The 18,568-nt window shown below is 57.1% G+C and overlaps 1 protein-coding gene across 1 annotated transcript; it reads right to left on the bottom strand.

Annotated features, from left to right (window-relative positions):
* Positions 1 to 3,130: 3,130 nt before the first annotated feature.
* On the bottom strand, positions 3,131 to 18,368 carry TRIM8 (tripartite motif containing 8). Its single transcript, XM_025467049.3, has 6 exons — positions 16,752 to 18,368; positions 6,697 to 6,792; positions 6,157 to 6,390; positions 5,329 to 5,360; positions 5,081 to 5,196; positions 3,131 to 4,730 (listed from the first exon to the last, which is right to left on the bottom strand). Exons 1-6 carry the CDS (start codon positions 17,319 to 17,321, stop codon positions 4,123 to 4,125), a joined length of 1,656 nt encoding a protein of 551 aa, XP_025322834.1. The 5' UTR covers positions 17,322 to 18,368; the 3' UTR covers positions 3,131 to 4,122.
* Positions 18,369 to 18,568: the final 200 nt, after the last annotated feature.

The following is an 18,568-nucleotide window of genomic DNA, read 5'->3' as shown; positions in this document are numbered from 1 at the left end:
TTCAGAAGTTTCTAGAACCAGGGCAAGTTCTAGAGACCACTGTTTCTAAGGTACCTCCAAGGGAGAGTTTTCCAAAATCAATACAGGGTAACCTGCACTGTAAAAGAGGGCTGAAATGTGGTGGGGAATCGGTTTTCTACCTCCTTTTCCTCGGCAGCCCCAGCAGGTCAACATCCCACTCCCCTTCTTTTGTAGGCCTAGACCACTAGGTTGGGGAAGGACATATCTGAGACCCTACAACCACCCACCTCCGATTTACAGGACGCAGAGGTGGGGTAGGGAATCCCCCAGGGGGCCCGGCTCGGTCTTGAAAGTGTGCCTCGGTTCTCCCCCACCCTCGGATGGGAGAAATTGAAGGTGTCTGAGGAAGTGGCAGGGCGACAACGACAGGGCCTGAGTGGGTAGGTGTGAACAGGAATGGAAGAACTCGGCAGTGAGGTGAGGAGGTGGGGTCTGGCCTCAGGAGAGGGGCCTGGGCGCTGACTCAGCGCGACGCCTGCAGGGTGCTCCCGGCCGCCCACCGCCGGCCCAGCCCTCGGGCGCCCTTTTGAAGCCGGGAGGGGGCTTTGATCTGAGGCCGGCCCCTCTCAGCTGGCCCGGCCAGATGCGTTGGGGGAGGGGCGGAGGAGCCGCCCCCCCCGGCCCCCCGGCCCCCCGCCCCCCCCCCGGCCTCGCCCTGCCCCCCCGCCCCTCCTCCCCGGGCACCGGGACCGTTTCCGGCTGTTGCGGGGGCACCGACCCTCCCCCCACGCCTTGCAGCTGTTCCCCAGCTGCGCGGCCCCACCCTGAAGACAGCTGGGAGAGAGGCTGGGGGCGGGGAGCGGGGCGCAGCTGCCGGGCCGGGCCGGGCCGGGGGCGGGGGCGGGGGCGGGGGCGGGCAGCGACTTGAAAGGGCTCGGGCGGCGCGGGTGGCGGGCGGAGGAAACCCCCCGGCGGTCGCCTCCCCGAGGCCGCGCACATCTGGGCCACAGCAGCCGCCGCCCCCCGTCGGCCGGGTGGGGAGAGGCGCTCCTGACACCCAGCCCTTCCGGGAAAGGGGAGGAGTGGCCGCCTCCGGGGAAGGCGGGCGGGCAGCGCCTGCGGGGGGAGCCGCTATCTCCGAGCCGTCCGCGGTGTGAGGCACAGGGTGTGCCTGCGCGCCCAGGGCTGTGGGAGTACGCACACCGGGCCGGGGTGGGGAGGGCCCCTTCACACCTTCTCCCGCGGGCCTTGCGTCTTGGGGCTTGGGGCGGCTCCAGCTCTTTCGGGGCCTCCTCTGCCCCTGACCCTTTGGGGAGGTGGGTGACAGCTGCTCCTGCAAAGCCGGGGACAGCTGGGTGGCTGGGGACAGCTGGATGGGGTTAGCAGCTCCCTGCTTCCCTGGCTGCCCAGGCACCCCCAGGCTGTCCTACTGGCAGCTGGCTGCTTTGCCTGCAGCCTGTGTGCCTAAGTGTGTAATTGGGGTGGGCCTCCAGAACCGGGACCTGGTGAGCTCAAACCTACTCGACCCCCACCAGGGTCTCCCTCCATATCCCAGTCCCAGTGCTCTGTCTGGAAAGAGGACCCCTCCCATCAGCTAACACAAATCTAGGCCAACTGAGAGAAATTGGGCAGCTTTCTGTCTTGGCTGTCAATCCTTGGCACAGAAGATGTCCTAGGGCCCCTGAACCAGAGAAAGGGATAGTGAGACAGGGGCAGATGTGAGTGGAGTTAAATGTCTGTCCACCAGCACCTGCCCCCAGGCATCCTTCCACCCTGGGCTGCAGGGGCACTGTGCTCCAACCAGCTGCCTCCTCGCTTTAGTCCCAAACAGGTGCAGGGGAAGAGATGGGGGCAGGCCAGCTGTTGTCATCCTGTCCTGGCTCTGGCTCCCAGCCAGAGTGGGGAAGGGGGAGCAATGAGGCAAGGGTCCACCCATCCAACACAGTCATTTTCTGTTCCGGCAGGATGGGCAGAGCTTCTACTTAGCAGGACCAAGACTGTTTTGGTCTGGCCAGCCCAACGGGCCAGGGGAACATGGCTGGACCATGCCCTCCACTCTGGGTCCTTACTTTTATGAGGGGGGGAGGTGACTAAGGAGGGTTAGATGAAGCTTGAACGCTTGGCACCAGACAGGACTTACCCATGGCTCTCTGCCTTGCTCTAGGCTTCCTGGCGTAAGAGGAATCTAGGCCCTGATTCTACACAGACGAGAGGAAAGAGAACTAGGCACCAGCAAAGCTGCCCCTCCTAGTATGGAAGAAGGGCATAGGCTGCTTCATGGCAAGATCTGTGCAAAGTGTTAGGCAGCAAACCAGAGATCCCTTCTAAGGATCACTGCCCCACCCCCAACAGAAGTGTGCTCTAGCCCCTCCTTCTATCCTCAGAGGCACAGGCATGTAAGACCCTAGCTGCCAATCCTTCCTGGCAGCACTCATTTTAACCGGAGAGTTAAAAATACAGATTCCTGGGCCCTTGGTGGTTCCCATGGAGTCAAAGCCGACCCCAGGAATCAGCCCTTTTAATAAACTCCCAAGAGACACTAGAGTGTTTGAGCAGCTCTGCCAAAGGGGACAGCGGTAGAATGTCTTCTTCACCCTGTTGCCCTGCCTCCTTGCCTCTCAGAACCAAATATTTTCCTGCCTGCCTTCCTCCGTGAACAGGAGAAGGGGCCTGGGCCCAAGTCACTTAAAGGAAGCGTGGAGCTCAATGACTCCTCCAGTGGGGGCCAAGGTCCCTAAGTTACAAAAAGAAGGACTGCTTTGTTTATACCCATGGCCCCGCAGAGTACCTGGCACTTAGCATGTGCTCAATAAATATTTGTGGACTGAAGGAGGTAATTTTGCAAGACTCATAGAAAGGTATTTCTTCCTTTGTCTGTCCTAGCTAAGAACATGCCGGCAGAACCTCAAAGAGATGCCAGGACCTCTGAAGCAGGGGGCTGGGCCTGGGAGGCCCTCGCTCAGCAAATATTTGCCAAACGAACCCCAGGCTGAGGGTAGATGGAGTTGACAAACTGATGAACTGACATTCACAGGCCTGGAACAGTCTAGGCCAAGCACAGAGCCAAGGCAAAGAAGGCAAGGGCTTCCCATCCCTCAGTGGCCTTTCTTGTACCAACACCTGGAGACCCTTGGCCTGGGAGAGGGAGGGGAAGAGGCGAGGCAGGGAGTGGGACTGCGCCATTATGTTTATTAGAAGGTTGGATTTCGGTGTGTGCTCTAGAGAGATTACAGAATAAATACCTGCGCCTTGAGAACAGGAAGTCCACGATTCATACAAAGTGCTCACTACAGGAAGTTGCTGTGTCAAAATCCAGGCAAGGACCCAACTTGGGGCAGCCCCTCCTCCCCCACTCACCTCAACAAGGGCTGTGCTATGTTTTTTTTTTTTATTTTATTATTTCTTTTATTTCTCTTTATTATTATTAATATTATTATTATTTGCTTTTGCTGTGGTCACTATCATTGGCAAAGTTCCTTTTCCCCTTTCCTGGACATGGGGTTCCTGTCTTTAAGATTCCACTCTGAGGCTGAAGGTGCCAAAAGCTGCTTGAGAAGTGGCCTTTGAACTCCATCTGGGAGGATGTTGAGAAGAAGGAAGCAGGAGAAATCATTCTTGGTTTAAAAAAAATTAAAAAACAAAAAAACAAAAACAAAAAAACAACCCACGATCTACAGGTCATTTCTTACTCAGTCAGTGATCAAACTGTCCAAAAGAAAAACGAGAGAAATAGGCCAGGGGGTGGGCACCACTGGTCCTTCCTCCCAGGGCTGGGTCAGAGGGTTAGATTCCCCCCCAAGGCTTTAGGGGAAGCTGAGGCTTCTTCCAGCCATGGAGGTGGGAAGGAGAAGGAGTGGAAGAAAAAAGGACAGAGAGAAAGCTCAATGCCTTGAAGTAGATGCTTTCCCAACTCCAGGGCCACCTGTAGCCCAGGCCAGGCCAGCTCTCACTGTCGCCTCTGTGTCCAGGAGATTCATTTAAAAAAAAAAAAAAAAAAAAAAAGCCCCAAACAAAACAAAATCCAAAAGGAAAAGACTTGGGGGAGATGAAGAAGGGAGGGAGGGGAGACAGGAAGTGGAAGGACAGGTCTCTGGATGCATAATTCCCGAGCCACTGAGGGTGCGGGGGAAGATTCCCCAGCGCCCCACTGCCTGCGTGGCGTTAGCTCGTCACGTAGTGTTTGGTGGATGGCTGCCCATACACCCTGTAGAAATCCTGGTGACCAGGCTGCTGGGAGGCGTCGAGCCAGTCTCTGACCGCCAGGCCAGGAAGGGACTGGGGGACGGAGGGTGTGGGCGGGAGCGGGTGTGAATACTCCTGCGAGGGCACTGTCCAGGGAAAATGGCCGGAGCGGGGGTAGGGCTGGTGGCCACCATGGTTGGCCACGGAAGAACAGTAACAGTTGTCCACAGAACAGACGAGAATCTTGCGGCCGCCATACTGGGGGAGCATGGGCTGCTGGGTGGCAGAGCCATTGGGATACTGTGATGGGGGGAACACAGGACTTGAGTGCACTGGTTGGGCGCCGCCCGGCAGGGCCACCAAGTGCTGCGTGGAGCTGCAGGGCCCCAGGGGCTGCCCTGACTGGCCCTCGCTGCTGGCTGTGCCTGCTGCCCCATATTGGCTGCCCACGGGGCCTGACGACGTCTCTAGGAAACTGGCCTCCGGGAAGGCCGTTGAGTGCTTGCGCTTCTCCGCCCCAGAGCTGCTCACGCCACAAGGATACAGGGGGACGCTCTGCAGGAAGGGCACCGGTGTGCTGAAGGGGCCTGTGGAGAGTTCGGGACAAAAGTCGCCAAAGCTCCCATCCCAAGCAACCCAGGCCTCCTCTCCCCACTTTCTATCTGTAGGACTAAGTTCTTATATCATGCACTATCTTGGTCGATGCTTCCTATGCCATTAGCAGGTAGATACTATTATTATTCCCATTTTACAGCTGAAGAAACTAATGTCTAGGGAGGTGATACAGCTTTTCCCAAGGTCCAAAGCTAGAAGCGGCAAAGCCAGGATATAAAGAAAAGACTATCTGACTAGGCCATGCTGCCTCTCAGAGAGAAGGCTCTGGCATTTTTCCTTGCCCAAAGGGCTCTCTCCTTTCCATTGAGGATACCACCCTCACCTTCTAGCATCTTCCGCAGCTGCTTCTCCTTCTTGGCCACCTCATTCAGGAAGAGCTTGGAGTTCAGGTGGCCGATCTTAGGGGGAGAAAGGCTGCTGCCCGTGCAGGTCTGGGTCCTGGGGGCAGTGGACGGGGCATCTGCTGTGAGGAGGTATCACCGGTGAGCCTGCCCTACCTCCCCCCAGTGGGCCTGGCCCTCCCTACCCTCCCCCAGATGTCCCCCTGGGGGCCAGTGGTCATCTGCTCACCTGTCCATTAGGATTTTCACAGACTTGGTGTTCTGGGGGAGAGAAAAGGATTAGTCAGTGGGAAAGGCAACATGGGAGAGCTGCCCCTCCTCCCTCTCCCCAGGCAGGGCTGACCATCTGATTCCAGCCAAAGTGTGGGGGGAGGTGGGGGAGCATCTCCATCTCTAGAAGATAAGAATAGCTAACATTTATTGAGCACTTACTATGTGACAAACACTGTAAGTGCTTTCTATACATCCATCATTCTCTACACAACGACCCTAGGAGGAAGGTGTTGGAGATGCTCAGTCCTTTATCCGAAATCCTTAGGGCCAGGTGTGTTTTGGAATTAGGAATCTGTTGGATTTTAGAAGGGGAATAAGCTGCTTGTACTATATATTACATATTATTCCCAGTAGGATGCCATCACCCAATACATCAGTGTTCCTGCAGCAAAATGTTTGAAGACTTGCATCAAGCAAGGTAAATAAAAACGATAAACTGCCAAGATGAGTTCAGGCCAATTTGTTCTTTTAAATGACCAGTCAGAATTGTTCCTACTAGTTTTCAGAGACTTTTAACATTTGGAATTGTGGAGAAAGGACAATGGCTCTGTATTACGAACCCAATTTTATAAGTGAGGGGAACTTAAGCTGGGAAACATCGAGGACCGGCCCCCAAGCTCACACAGTGAGAAAGAGTGGGGTGGGAGGGTTCTGAATCCACACAGGCTGCCTCCAAGACCTGTGAGCACACCGCTGGGGAGATTCGTCGGGGAGCAAGGGCTGTTGGACTCCACAGCCTAGGAAAGACCCCAGGTGCCCTCACGGGTGGCCTGGCCGCGCCCACCTTCATGAAGCTGACGTCCTCCGTCTTGTCGAAGAGCAGCTGCAGGGAGCCCAGCAGCTTCTTGGCCTCCTGCATGCGCTCCCCAAGGTGCAGCGCCTGCGCTGCGTTCTCGCTGCAGAACTTGGCCTGGGCCTTGTCCAGGACCTCAACCGTCTGCCGCAGGTCCTCATCCAGCAGCTGGTGCAGCTTTTCATACTGCAGCCGCACCTCCTCCTTCAGCTGGCTCACCTTCTCCTGTAGCCACAGGGGTGAGGGTGGGCAGCCGGTGGGCACTGGGGGCCTCTGGCTGCAGCTCCTGCCTGTCTCCTGGTCCCGAATGGTGGAGTCTGAGACCTCCCCCCCACCCCCACCCCCCTGGCTGCCCAAGGCTCCTGAGGGTGAGGGCTGCTAATTCCCTGCTCCACCACTGACAGTTCACTGAATAACTGACCAAGGAATTCTGGCCCGGAGTTGACCGCAGAACAGACCCTAGCCCAAATAAGGAACCAGGCCCTGCACCCAAACCTCCCCACCCCATACCGTGGCCTTGGGCTTAGCTACCTCCACCAAGCGCTTGTCTGACTCAAGTTTGTACAGCTGGTCTTCAATATCCTGCTCTCGCTCCTCCAGACGGTCCTGTTGCTTCATCAGCATCTTCTGCAGGGACAGGTGGGGAAGGGGTGTCAGAGGGGGCTGCAGCTCTACCCCTTACCAAGGATGGGTGAGCTCCATCCTTCCCATCCCATAGATTCTTTGACTCAGATGGCCTACATTTCTGCCTTCTAATCCTTTCTGGCGCCCCCCTCCCCCCAATTCCAGGGGCCTGGTGACAGCTGTCTGGCCAGCCCATTCCCAGGAACAGAAAGCCCTGGAATAGCTTCCCACACATATCTAAACCATGAGCTTTCTGAGGGCAGGGCCAGGCCAGCCCCTGTCTAAGTGCTTTTCCAGTATACACTTATCTAATCATCCCAGTAATGCTATGAGTTAAGTACTATTATTATCCTCAATTCAGAGAAGAGGAAACCAGAGAGATTAAGCAATTCATCCAAAGTCACACAGCTAGTAAATGTCAGAGCTGGGATACAAACCTAGGCGATCTGGCAGTAGGGTCTATTTTTTTTTTTTTAAGATTTTTATTTATTCATTTGAGAAGAGAGAGTGAGAGAGAGAGAGACAGAGAGAGCGCACACACACAAGCAGGGGGAGGGGCGAGAGAAGGAGAAGCAGTCTCCCTGCTGAGCTGGGAGCCCAAAGACATAGGGCTCCACCCCAGGACCTGGAGATTATAAACTGAGCTGAAGGCAGATGCACAACCATCTGAGCCATCCAGGCGCCCCAGTAGGGTCTATTCTTATACAAGTCATACCACCTCTCTCTGGGGAGCTCCTTCTTAGAGATGAGTACCCTAAGATGCAGAGGGACACCCTTCCAAGGTCATACAGGCCTTCTGGTCTAGTCCACAGATCTCACCCTCTACTTGCCTTACCTGCACTCGGGACCCAGGGGCATGAAGGGCAGCTAACCCTTCTTTTATTCTTTTTTTTTTTAAATCCAAGGTCTTTATTTATTTTTTATTTTTTTTAAATATTTTATTTATTTATTCATGATAGACATAGAGGGACAAAGAGGCAGAGACACAGGTAGAGGGAGAAGCAGGCTCCATGCAGGGAGCCTGATGTGGGACTCGATCCCAGGTGTCCAGGATCACGCCCTGGGCCAAAGTCAGGCGCTAAACTGCTGAGCCACCCAGGGATCCCCCCCCCCGCCTTTTTTTTTTTTTTATCTTCTTTTATTCTTGACGCTGAGAGCTAGGCCTCTAAAGCCCTTGCTAGGGATCCCTGGGTGGCGCAGGGGTTTGGCGCCTGCCTTTGGCCCGGGGTGCGATCCTGGAGACCCTGGATCGAGTCCCACATTGGGCTCCCGGTGCATGGAGCCTGCTTCTCCCTCTGCTTGTGTCTCTGCCTCTCTCTCTCTCTCTGTGACTATCATAAATAAATAAAAATTAAAAAAAAAATTTAAAGCCCTTGCTAGCTCCCTCAGACTCTTAGCTGGACCCTGGTGGGAGGGAGACCCCAGCTCTCCTAAGAACCTGAGGCCAGTTTACTGGAAGGTGCTGGATCATGCTCAGCCCTTTATCTCCCATCTTCACAACCCCTCCTCTCCCAGCCCGGCCCACCCTGGCTGTTCCATCCATCCTGTCATCCTCTCTCACCAGAGATGCCTCTTCAAACATGGTTTCTTCCTGCTCAAGAACCCTCAGTGACTCCCTCTTTCCAATACTTTGGCAACAAAGGCTCTCTTACAACTTGACTTGGCCAGCCAGGTGGGCTGCTATCCCGTCCCCAGTGCTCTCTGTGCACATTTGAACTCCCTGCACCCTGCTGACATTTTTCTATAGGCCACAGTGCCTTCTTCCTCCCTCTGTCCATCCTTCAAGGCCCAACTTAAGGTAAACTTTCTATGGCCTGTGCTGGAAGTTTGTACCAGTCCCTCCCTGTCCTTGCCATGCAGCCAGGCTGTCATATTGTGCCTTCCCTCTGTAGCTCTACTGTCGAATATGGTAGCCATTAGTCACATGTGGCTATTTAAATGTACATGAATTAAAATAAATTCAATTAAACATCAGTTCTTTAGTTGTACTAGCCTCAGTTTCAAGCGCTCAATAGGTACACGGAGCCAGTGGCTAATGTACTGGACACGAGAGATACAAAACATTATCATCATCACAGAAAGACTTACAGGACAACACTATTCTGTAGCCTGCCTCGCAAAGGGTGGTTTGATCTCCTTACAAAGCTCCAAGGCTGCTGAAAATAAGGTGTTACCACTGTGTTTTTCTACCTCTCTTCCCAGTCAGGCCACAGAGAGGCCCCAGCACCCTACAGATGCATAACAGGTTGGCTGAAGACAGCCACAGTTTTGCCCCCAATGTAAGGTTTGCAAAGATTGTGCAGAACCTAGCTCATAGTAAGTGTCTACCCAACATGGAGTGGTTCTTGTTCTTCCTCTGTGTGGGCCTCAGAATGACCCTCAAATTTGACCTTTGACCCCCACCCTTCACCTATACCCAGCTGGTTTCCTAGGGACAAACTGCCACGAATCCCTTCCTTGTTGCTCCAACCCATTTTACATTTGGAGAAACCAAGGCCAGCCAGAGAATTCAGTGACCTCATTATGAGTTGGTGGCTGCCCTGGAAACAAACAGGACCCTGGGGACAGGAGGAGATAGGGGGATAAGGCTCTCAGATTCCAAGCTGGAGGGATGCCTGAGTGGCTCAGCGGTTGAGTGTCTGCCTTCGGCTCGGGGCATGATCCTGGGGTCCCGGATCAAGTCCCACATCGGGCTCCCTGGGAGGAGTCTGCTTCTCCCTCTGCCTATGTCTCTCTTCTCTGTATATGTCTCTCCTCTCTGTATGTCTCACGAATAAATAAATAAATCTTAAAAAAAAAAAAAAGGTTCTAAGCTAGAGAAGCCTGGGGAACCCCCTGCTCCGACAACTCGACCAACGACTTGGACAGAACCTCTAAGCACCATCCCCAGGACACTGTGATCTGCCCCCAGCACTTTGGCCTCCAGTAAGTCCCCACACCAGTCCAACACACACAGGGGTCTGTCAGCCTGAGAGTCAGGGCCTGTAGGGAAACACAGCCGGGTGGGGGGAGGGAGGGACAGTCATGCATCCTCCCTGCCTGCCTGTCTGTGAAACTGCCTACAGCTCTAGGAAGAGGGTAGGCAGCACCTCGTAGCACCGCCCAGAACATACAGGAGCATGTGTTGCCACCCATGCCCTGGGACCACCTCATGCACACAGCTACACATATACAGGCATCCAGTCCCCTACGCTGTGAAGACTAGGCCTCCTGAAAGCCCTAGACAATTAGGGGAGGCCTGCCATATAGGCAAGGTGGTCACGATACCCCTTCAGGAACATTAGGGCTTTTTATCTCCCTCTTAACAACTGGCCCTCAAATTTTTGCCTTTTACCCACAGTCAGAGAACAGGGCACCCTCCCCCCCGCCCTTCAGATGTGTCTCCGATTCCAGGCCACTCTCATCTTTCAGCACTGAGGATATCTGAAAGCCCAGGACCCCACCCACTCACACATCTGCGCATCATGGTCTCCCTGCCTAGCTACTTCTCAAGACCAAACCCATCAGTAGCAGATTAGGGACACGCCTGGGGCTGAGTCCCAGATGAGACAGCCCCAGGTAGGTTCCCTGCCCAGTTTCCCCAGAGGATCAGAATGGGGTCTGTTCCACTCTACCCTCTCCCGCCTACCTGGAACCCCTTCAAGGAATTCATGGCTGACTCCTCGGGGAAGAGCCAAAGGAGGCACCTCCTGTCCAGGCCTAGGAGTGGAGCTTAGCCCTGTCCCTCTTCTTCTAGGCTTTTCTCAGAGCCTTTCCTGGCAGTACTTCTACTCTGGGGCCTTGCATGCCCAGAGTCCTCTGGGTTGGGAGCCCAGTCCAGGCCTAGCAAAGGCAATGACCACACTCTCCAGCAGGTGGCTGAGTTTCACTTCCCCTCCCCCAGCTCTGAGGACATTGAGCTCCTGTGTCTGCTGCAGGGTAGGTAGGGGAGGGGGTAGGGATGGGAAGGAAACTGGCCAAGGGTTGCCAGCAAGGAAGGCTGGGAGGGGGACCTGGGGGCCCTGTGCTGCCCAGCTCAGCCTTGCAGGAACTGCCCTCCCTGAAGTCAGATGATTAATCCTGCCACCGACAAAACGTGGGGGAGGCACGGGGTGGGGGAGTTACTGTCACCTTAGGGGCTGTGAAAATGGGGGAGGTGGGGAATGTCTCCTTACTGCCTCTATACTGGCCCCCACCTCTGTTCCACCAGATGATTGAATCGAGTTACTGAGAAGCTGGAAGATGGGAGAGAAGGAGAGGCTGACACCCATCCCCACTACCGGCAGCCTCTTTCTGTCCCAACGTCCAGGGAACTGCTGAGAGCTGAGGCTCCATTTCCCATCTGGGAAAAACACACAGTTGAGAGATAGGACCAGATTTTCCAGCTTATTCAGAGCATGGGGCTCTTAATGCAGGGAGCACAGAGCGGCAAGGGAGGGTGGGGGGTGGGGGGCACCTCACACAGGGCTCCCAGCCCACAGTGAGTCACCCGGACAATGGCACACCTCAAGGGCACAGGTGCAGAAGCGGAGCAGAGTGGGGGAACCATGGTCTAGACTAACGCTGCTGGAAGGGCCAGGCCTCTGGCAGGAAGGAGGAAGAGCAATAGGAGGCCTTGCTCCACTCAGCAGCCTCTGGCCCCATGGACCTGCTCACTTTTGTCCCTCCCTGAGGACCTAAGCCTTCTGTGGTCTGCTCCCGGGCCTGTGAGGGAAAAAGCATCAAAAAGACTTGGGGGCACTCCATTCCCATCTCATCATACCTGGCAGGTAGGAGGAGCAGGCCCCAGAACATCCTGCTCCTCCTACCTGTCGCCCAATGTTTTAGACTTTGCCTTGAGCTGCTCTTGGATGCCCCTCCCAACTTGGGGCAGGGTGGGCACCTGGAGCCCCTTACATTCCTGCCCCAGGAAAGCCTCACATCCCTCTGGAGTCTAACTGGCTAGGCCCAGCTGGCATTTTTGACGCCAGACTGGACTGGGCAGACGGGTGAGGCCATGGGGACTCTAGGCTGCATAAAAGTTAATAAATAATAATAATAAAACCCTCAAGTCAACCTTGAAGAGAAGCAAGGTCAGGAGGGAACAGGGCCCCAGGGGCTGGGCCAGAGGCAGGCCCGAGGTTTTCAGACAGGGCCAGGGCTGGATCTAGCAGCTCCTGTGGTGGTGGCGGTGGTGGTGGTGAGAGGTATGGGGGCAAGAGGGAGCTGGGCTGCAAACACCTCTCTCTGCTCAAGCCCCTGCCCAGATAGCTCTCATTCCAGCTCCAGCTCTGGCTGTAGCCCCTGCTCAGAGCTACCCCATCCTAACCCGCCCCCCAATTCCAAACCCCCCCCACACACATACACACTGAAACCCTAGGCCCAGGAGTATGCTGGCCTCCCTCTCCCTGGGCCAAAGTACTCTGCCCTGTCTCCCAGCAGCTTCTGGCTGACCTAGACACTCCTTTCCAGGCTCCTCGGCCCCTGCCTTGAGCTACCATGTGGATCCCTGGGGCAGAAGCAACCAGAGACAGAGAGAGAGGAGGCCGTGGGGCAGGAGCCAGGGCAAGGAGAGAAGCGGCAGCTCTGAAACAAGCCCCGGCAGACCCCAGAGAAGGTTTCCCAGCTGCAGAGTGGAATTAGCTTTTGCCATGCAGAGAGCAGCGCTCTGGGGCAGCAGAACAAAGAGGCGAGAGAGAAAGCCCCCCTTTGTCTGGGTTTGAATGCCAGGCCAGCCGGGAAGGAAGACTTTCCCAGAGCCAGGGATGAGGCCAGCCAGGCCTGCCTGCTCAGTCCGGGGCAGGGGCCCAAGCTGGGTCCACCTTCTTCCTCTGCCCACCCACACTGCCCCCAACACAGCATGGCAGGATCTGCCTGGACCTCTGCCTCCAGGACCCGCCACAGGCAACAAGCTCACCTTAGGGTGAATTCCATCTTTTCATCCCCTCTGCAACACCCCCACCAGTTGACAAAGTCACACAAGCCTCAGAGCCTGAGCAGGCAGCCACACGACAGCAACATGGTGCTGACAGCCACGCATACCCACTCGACTTCCAATCACAGGTGTACAGCAAGCAGGCCATGCCGTCACCTTCCTCTCTCACGGACACACACTCACAAGCCTTCCTGGCCCCGCAGCCACACACCAGACAACTACACGATCAAGTCAGTCACTCACCCGGTACCTTCTCAGAGATACACATGGGAGTTACAAAAAATTAGTCACATGTAAGAGACACAACCAGACACGCTGGTTACACACAAGCGTGCACACACACCTGCAGACAGACATGGATGCGCGGCCACCCGGAGCTGCAGGAGGCAGAGTAATCAATAGGGCGTGCATGACAGGCGCCTGGCTGTGTCAGCAGGATCCTGGGTGGAGGCTGGGCCTCTGCCTGAGACTCCTCTCTGCCTGGAGCCTACCTGCCTTGCAGACTCAGGATAGTCAAGGAAGGGGCGCCTCACACACACCCCAGCTACCACCCCACCTGAGAGGTCAGAAGGGAATAGAGGAGCCTGGTGCTACCTGAGACAGCTGGGCCCGGGCAGGCCTCACTCCCACGGCTCACCCAGAGACAGATCCTGGTCCAGGGTCCCCATGGGAGCTCTCCAGCCAGGGGCAATGCGAGCAGCATAACCTTACCTCTATCAGCTACAAACCCCAAGTTGGCCTGAGTAGTGGGATCCTCTCCCCTGGGATCCCCTCCCCCCTTCCCAGAGAATATCTCCTCTCAACACTAAACCTACCAGAATGCAAGGAAAAAGGGTTCTGGCAACATTTCCAGCTTTGATCTGAGGTCCTGGGAATGACACAAGAGCAAAACTATGACCTGAACACACACAGGTACGTGCAGACATACACACACACACACCCTGCATAGTCCCTCATCCGTATAACTAGGCCTTATCTCGGGTTTTCTTTCCGTGTTGAAGGTGGTCCCAACTTACCCCAGTTCCCTGTTGCTCAGATGAGCCCCTAAACCAGGGGGCTGGAAGAGGGTTTTACCACCTACGGCTATCAGGCTCCAACCTACTTGGATATCCCAATTTTGGGAACTTAGCCTCTCAAGGCCCCAAAGGAGAATATATTTGGGGTCTAGGCTAGTCCCCAAAGAGTGGTCTTTGGGGTCAACCCAGTGCACAGCCAGGTTTCAGGGCAATGTGGCCTACACACTGGCTTCCCAAGGACAGAGCAGGGCAACAGGGTTTGCAGACCTGACTCCAGGTTCCCTGCTGTCCTCTGGCCTGGAAAGGAGCCAGAGTTGCCTTCTTGCTGGGCCCCTGCTCTAGACTCCTGGCCCGCGCACATGTGGGTGCTTGTGAGTAGGCGATAAGGGCCGCTAGGGCGCGGACAATCAGTTTCCTATTTCTAGCCGATAGGGCACAGCAGCAGGTCCCCCACGCCACCGGGAGGGCAAAGGAGAAGCACAAGAAGCAGAGCTGTATTTTAAGGCAGGTGCCTATATGGAGAGTTCAGTCACATTGAACAGGGCCGCAACAGAGGCCCTCAGGCCAGGGAAAAAGGAGCCAGGAAAAGGCCCTTGCCCCTTGGCAGGAAGCTGACCCCAGGAGGGGTTCTTCCATTCAGGTTCCCCACAGCTCTTCCCTTCCCCTGAGGGTGAGGCTTCTCTTCCTCCACAGCCAGTAAGTCCAGCTCACATGGATTGGTGCTGGCCTGTTGAAGGGTTTCCAGCTCCAGGGCCCTGGGTCACCAGAGCAAACCTGGAGGGGGGAAAGACTCAGGCTGCTGGGCACAGATGCTAATTAGGCGCATGGAATTACATATCTGGTTTGAAGCAACCCCACTATTTGTGAGCCTGTCCACACCAGGAACAAGAATGAACACATGAACACACACACACACACACACGCGCGCACGCATGCAGCTGCTGACAAAGTTCAGCACTTCCTTCCCATCCAGTTCCTTCCATGAGCCAGGAACAGAGACCTGCTGGTGGGAACCCTGCAGTATACTCCGCATGCATGGGCAAACCACCTCCCCTCGCCCCAAATCCCCAACTGTACAGATGAGAGACAGGTGCACTTAAGGGCAAAGCAGTCTCAGAGACACTTGCAAACACAGACGCCCATCTAAAGAAGCCCTCCTACTACCGAGTCAGACACAATTATGTTTTCTCCCCACCCAAATGAAAGGCACCCCAGCACTCAGACACAGTTAAGAGCAGAAGCGTGGGTGCAGGCACACGTTCACTCCTCACCCTGGCTGCTGCCCCTCCCCAGCTCCTTTCAGCCACATCCCCGTCTTTCCCTTCCTGTCACTTTCCGCCGCCAATCCCAGGACACAGGACTGGACAGCGCTCCTTCCTCCTGCCTCTGCGCCTTCCCCTCCTTCCCTAGTCTTTCCATCTTTATTAATAGCAGCAGCTTCCCAATACTGAGAAAAGTCTGGGCTCTGCCTGCCCTGAGTTGGAGGTGGACACCAGGGGCTCATCTGCTTCTCCTAGGCCTCTGCTTCTCAACTCCAGGGAAAGGGAAGAGAATGGCTCCTTCCTCTCTCCATCCTCTACACTTCCCTTTCAGAAACCAGAGGTCCTGTCCTGGTACAAAAAACCCAGAGCTAGCCCATCCGATTAGAAACTAATTATACAGCAAATTGTATTTGTCATCCCTGCCCTCAGCCTGTGGCGGCCCCCCTGCCTTTTGTTAGTTGTATGTGTATGTTTTTTAATTGCTAAACAGTGACTCATTCTGACTGGTTCCCCCCCCCCCCCACAGGAAACAGCCCCCGTCCACAACCGTCCCCTATTCAGAGCTTCCTCATACCCCAGCTCCCCACTGGCCTCAACTAGCCTCCAGGGGCCCCCACCCATTAAACACTCCCAGTCCGACCAAAGCCCAACCTCACCCCCATGATATCACACCCAGGCTTCAAGCTGGGGCTCTGAGATGGCTCAGTCTCAGGCCAACCCCTTCCTTCTGGTATGACTCAACCCTGAAAGCCAAGGGACCAGGGAGGGACCTAGGAGGAGCCCCCCTCCACTGAAGGGGACGGAAGTATTGCCTCAGTCCAGCTCCAAAGCCAGGCTCAGAGGCCTGAGGGGGAAGGCGGTTTTGACATTGGCCGCTGCTGCCGGGTGTATACAATGGGAGGGGATGCGGTTCTGTAATCACCCAGCCAGCAGCCCAGGGGAGCCAGCTGCCTGAAACCAGATTGCAAGGCAGCTCAACCTTAAACCCACAGGATTCTTTTTCCGTCTTCTACTTCCCCTCCCCAAATGTGGGAGGGCTGTGATAGAGGGCTGGGCTGGGAGGAAAGGGCTCAGGGTGATGAAGACACATACTTTAAGGTTTGTTCATGCAGACGCAGGCAACATACATCAGCACACAGAGGGCAGTGATTCTCACACATGAAGAGTGGGCTATTGGGAATAATCAGAATGGCTGCGACACTGCTCAGCGGTGCCTCCGGCTGTCCAGGCCTTGTCCAGATAGATACCAGAGTTCTGTTCTCCCTCCGGAAGCTCCCCTCCACACACACCCCCCCCCAGTGTGTTTCCAATAGGGCTTGAAACTAACATGGCTGCTTTTGTTTACTTCCTCATTGGTATGCCAGCATCATGGATCATGTCAGCCACAGCAGCGGCACCAGGACACTCATTACATAAACAGCAGCTGGAGAAGCAGGACCTGGGTCACTGCCTTGGTGACTTCCCACAGGGCCTACAGAAACAAGGCTGGGGAAGGGAGCTGTGCGCAGAACAGAAAAGCAACACCCAAACTCCACCCCTCACCTCAGTTCTATAAATGACTCAAAAGATGGACCCTAGGAGCACAGGTGCAGGAATCTATCAAGTAGCAGGGGACCCTTCTTCCCAGGACCTTGCCCCTAAACTTTCAGGGTAGAAGTGTTTGGAAGCGGGCCTCTGGCCTGATGTCACAAGAGTTGGCCTGTCTGGATGGGTGGTCCCCACCCGGTAGGGAGTGTGTATGTGTGTGTGTGTGTGTGTGTTTGCGTGCGCGCGCGCGTGCAAGGTACTTGCCCGGATCTCATTCCTCCGGATCTCCACGTCGCACACCGAGTGTCCCTGATGCGCACCGCTGTAGTAGCAGCAGTACTGGCACACGGCCACCTGCTCGGCCTCACAGTGGTAGAGGCGGTAGGCGTTGTGCTGGGGGCAGCTCCAAGCCCGCACGTCGTCCGCCTCCACCAGGAGGTGCCCGCGGGCGGTGGAGGGCTGCTGCAGGTGCGTCTGCACGTGGGACTGGCAGCAGGGCGCCTCGCAGCGCAGGCAGACCTTCTGCGCGGGCAGCGGGGGGCCGCGGCGGCAGAACACGCAGTGCAGCGCCGCCGGCGGCTTCTCCACGTGCAGGGCGTTGAACTTCTCCACGATGTTGGTGAGCTTCAGGTTCTTCTCCAGGCCCGGCTTCTGGTTGTAGGCCTGGTTACACTCCGGGCAGCGCACCAGGCCGCTGTCCTTGGCCCACGCCTCGCCAATGCAGCCCCGGCAGAAGTTGTGTTTGCACGGCAATTGCACCGGCTCCACGAAGACGTGCAGGCAGATGGGGCAAATGAGCTCCTCCTCGAAGCAGTTCTTCCAATTCTCCGCCATGGCGGCTGCGGGCAGGGGGCCCGGGCAGGCCTCCCCGACTGCCCAACTCTGGGGGTCCGTCCCGTGCAGCTGCAGGCCCACCGAGCCCCGAGCTCCGGCCCCAGGCCGCCGCGACAGTCGCTCAATCACCAGCGCCTTCCGCGCGCCTGCCCCCCAGAGGAGAGAGCCTCGGTCCTCCTGCCGCGCGCGCAGCCGGCTGCGTCTCCTCCTCCTCCCGAGCGCCTAGCGGGAGGCGGCGGACTGCGCCAGGGCCGCGGCCGGGACACCAGCCCTGGAGGGGAGCGCCGGGGTCCAAATTCCATATAAGAGGCCGGCCCCCCCGTGCGCGCGGCTAGGCCAGCGGCGGCCCGCGGCCTGCTCCCGGCTTCGCGGCTGACATTGGGGCGCGCCCCGCAGCGGACAGAGCCCGGGAGCCGCACACTTCCTCCGGCGACGGCGGCGACGGCGGGGACGGCCGCGACGGGGCTCCCTCCCGGCCCGCCCGCGCGCACCTCACCCGCCTCGTCCGGGGTCCGAGCGGCCGGGGAGTCGGGGCGGCCGCGCCGAGGGCGGCTAGATCGGCGGCGGGCGGGCGAGGCGGGCTGGCGGTTCCCGGGCGGCGGCGCGGGCGCCCCCCGGCTGGCCGGCCGGGAACGGGTGCGGGCTGCGGGGCGCAGGCGGGCCGACTCCGGGGCGCTGCGTGCGCGCAGGGGCAGTCATTCAGATGAAATTCCAGTCCCCGGCCAGAGACACCAGCCCGCCTCTGCCTTCCTCCTCCCTTCACAAATAGAAACGGAAGGGGGAGGGAGAGAAGTGGAAAAAAAAAAAAAAAAAAAAAAAAAAAGCCAACCAGAACGGGAGGGAGAAGCCCCGGCGGCGCTCCGGCCTGACCCCTCTTCGCGACTTCTGCGCTTCCCCGCGGCCCGCGCCCCCGCCGCAGCGAGACCCCGCTCTGGGTCTCCGCGCTGGGCGGGCGCCTCGGCTCTGCCGAGGAAAACAAGGATTGATCAAACTAGAAAGGAATTTTTCTCAACTGCTAATGAACAGGAGGCTCGGCTCCCGGCCCTCCCCTCCCCCCGCCCCGGCCCTCCCCCTTCGCCGCCCCGGCCCCCCTCCCCCCCACTTTCTTTTCTTCTCGGCCTCTGCTCCGGCCTGGAAGGCTCGGGGCTGCGGTCGGAGCTGGCCTGCGGCGGCGGGGCCGGGCCGAGCCAGCCGGGCCGGGCGGCCTCCCTCAGAGCCCAGCCATCTTGGGCTGCCGGCGGCGGCCG

This window comes from Canis lupus, chromosome 28 (assembly GCF_003254725.2).
Source record: "Canis lupus dingo isolate Sandy chromosome 28, ASM325472v2, whole genome shotgun sequence".
NCBI classification, from domain to species: domain Eukaryota; kingdom Metazoa; phylum Chordata; class Mammalia; order Carnivora; family Canidae; genus Canis; species Canis lupus.
This window is presented reverse-complemented; position numbering and strand designations above follow the sequence as displayed.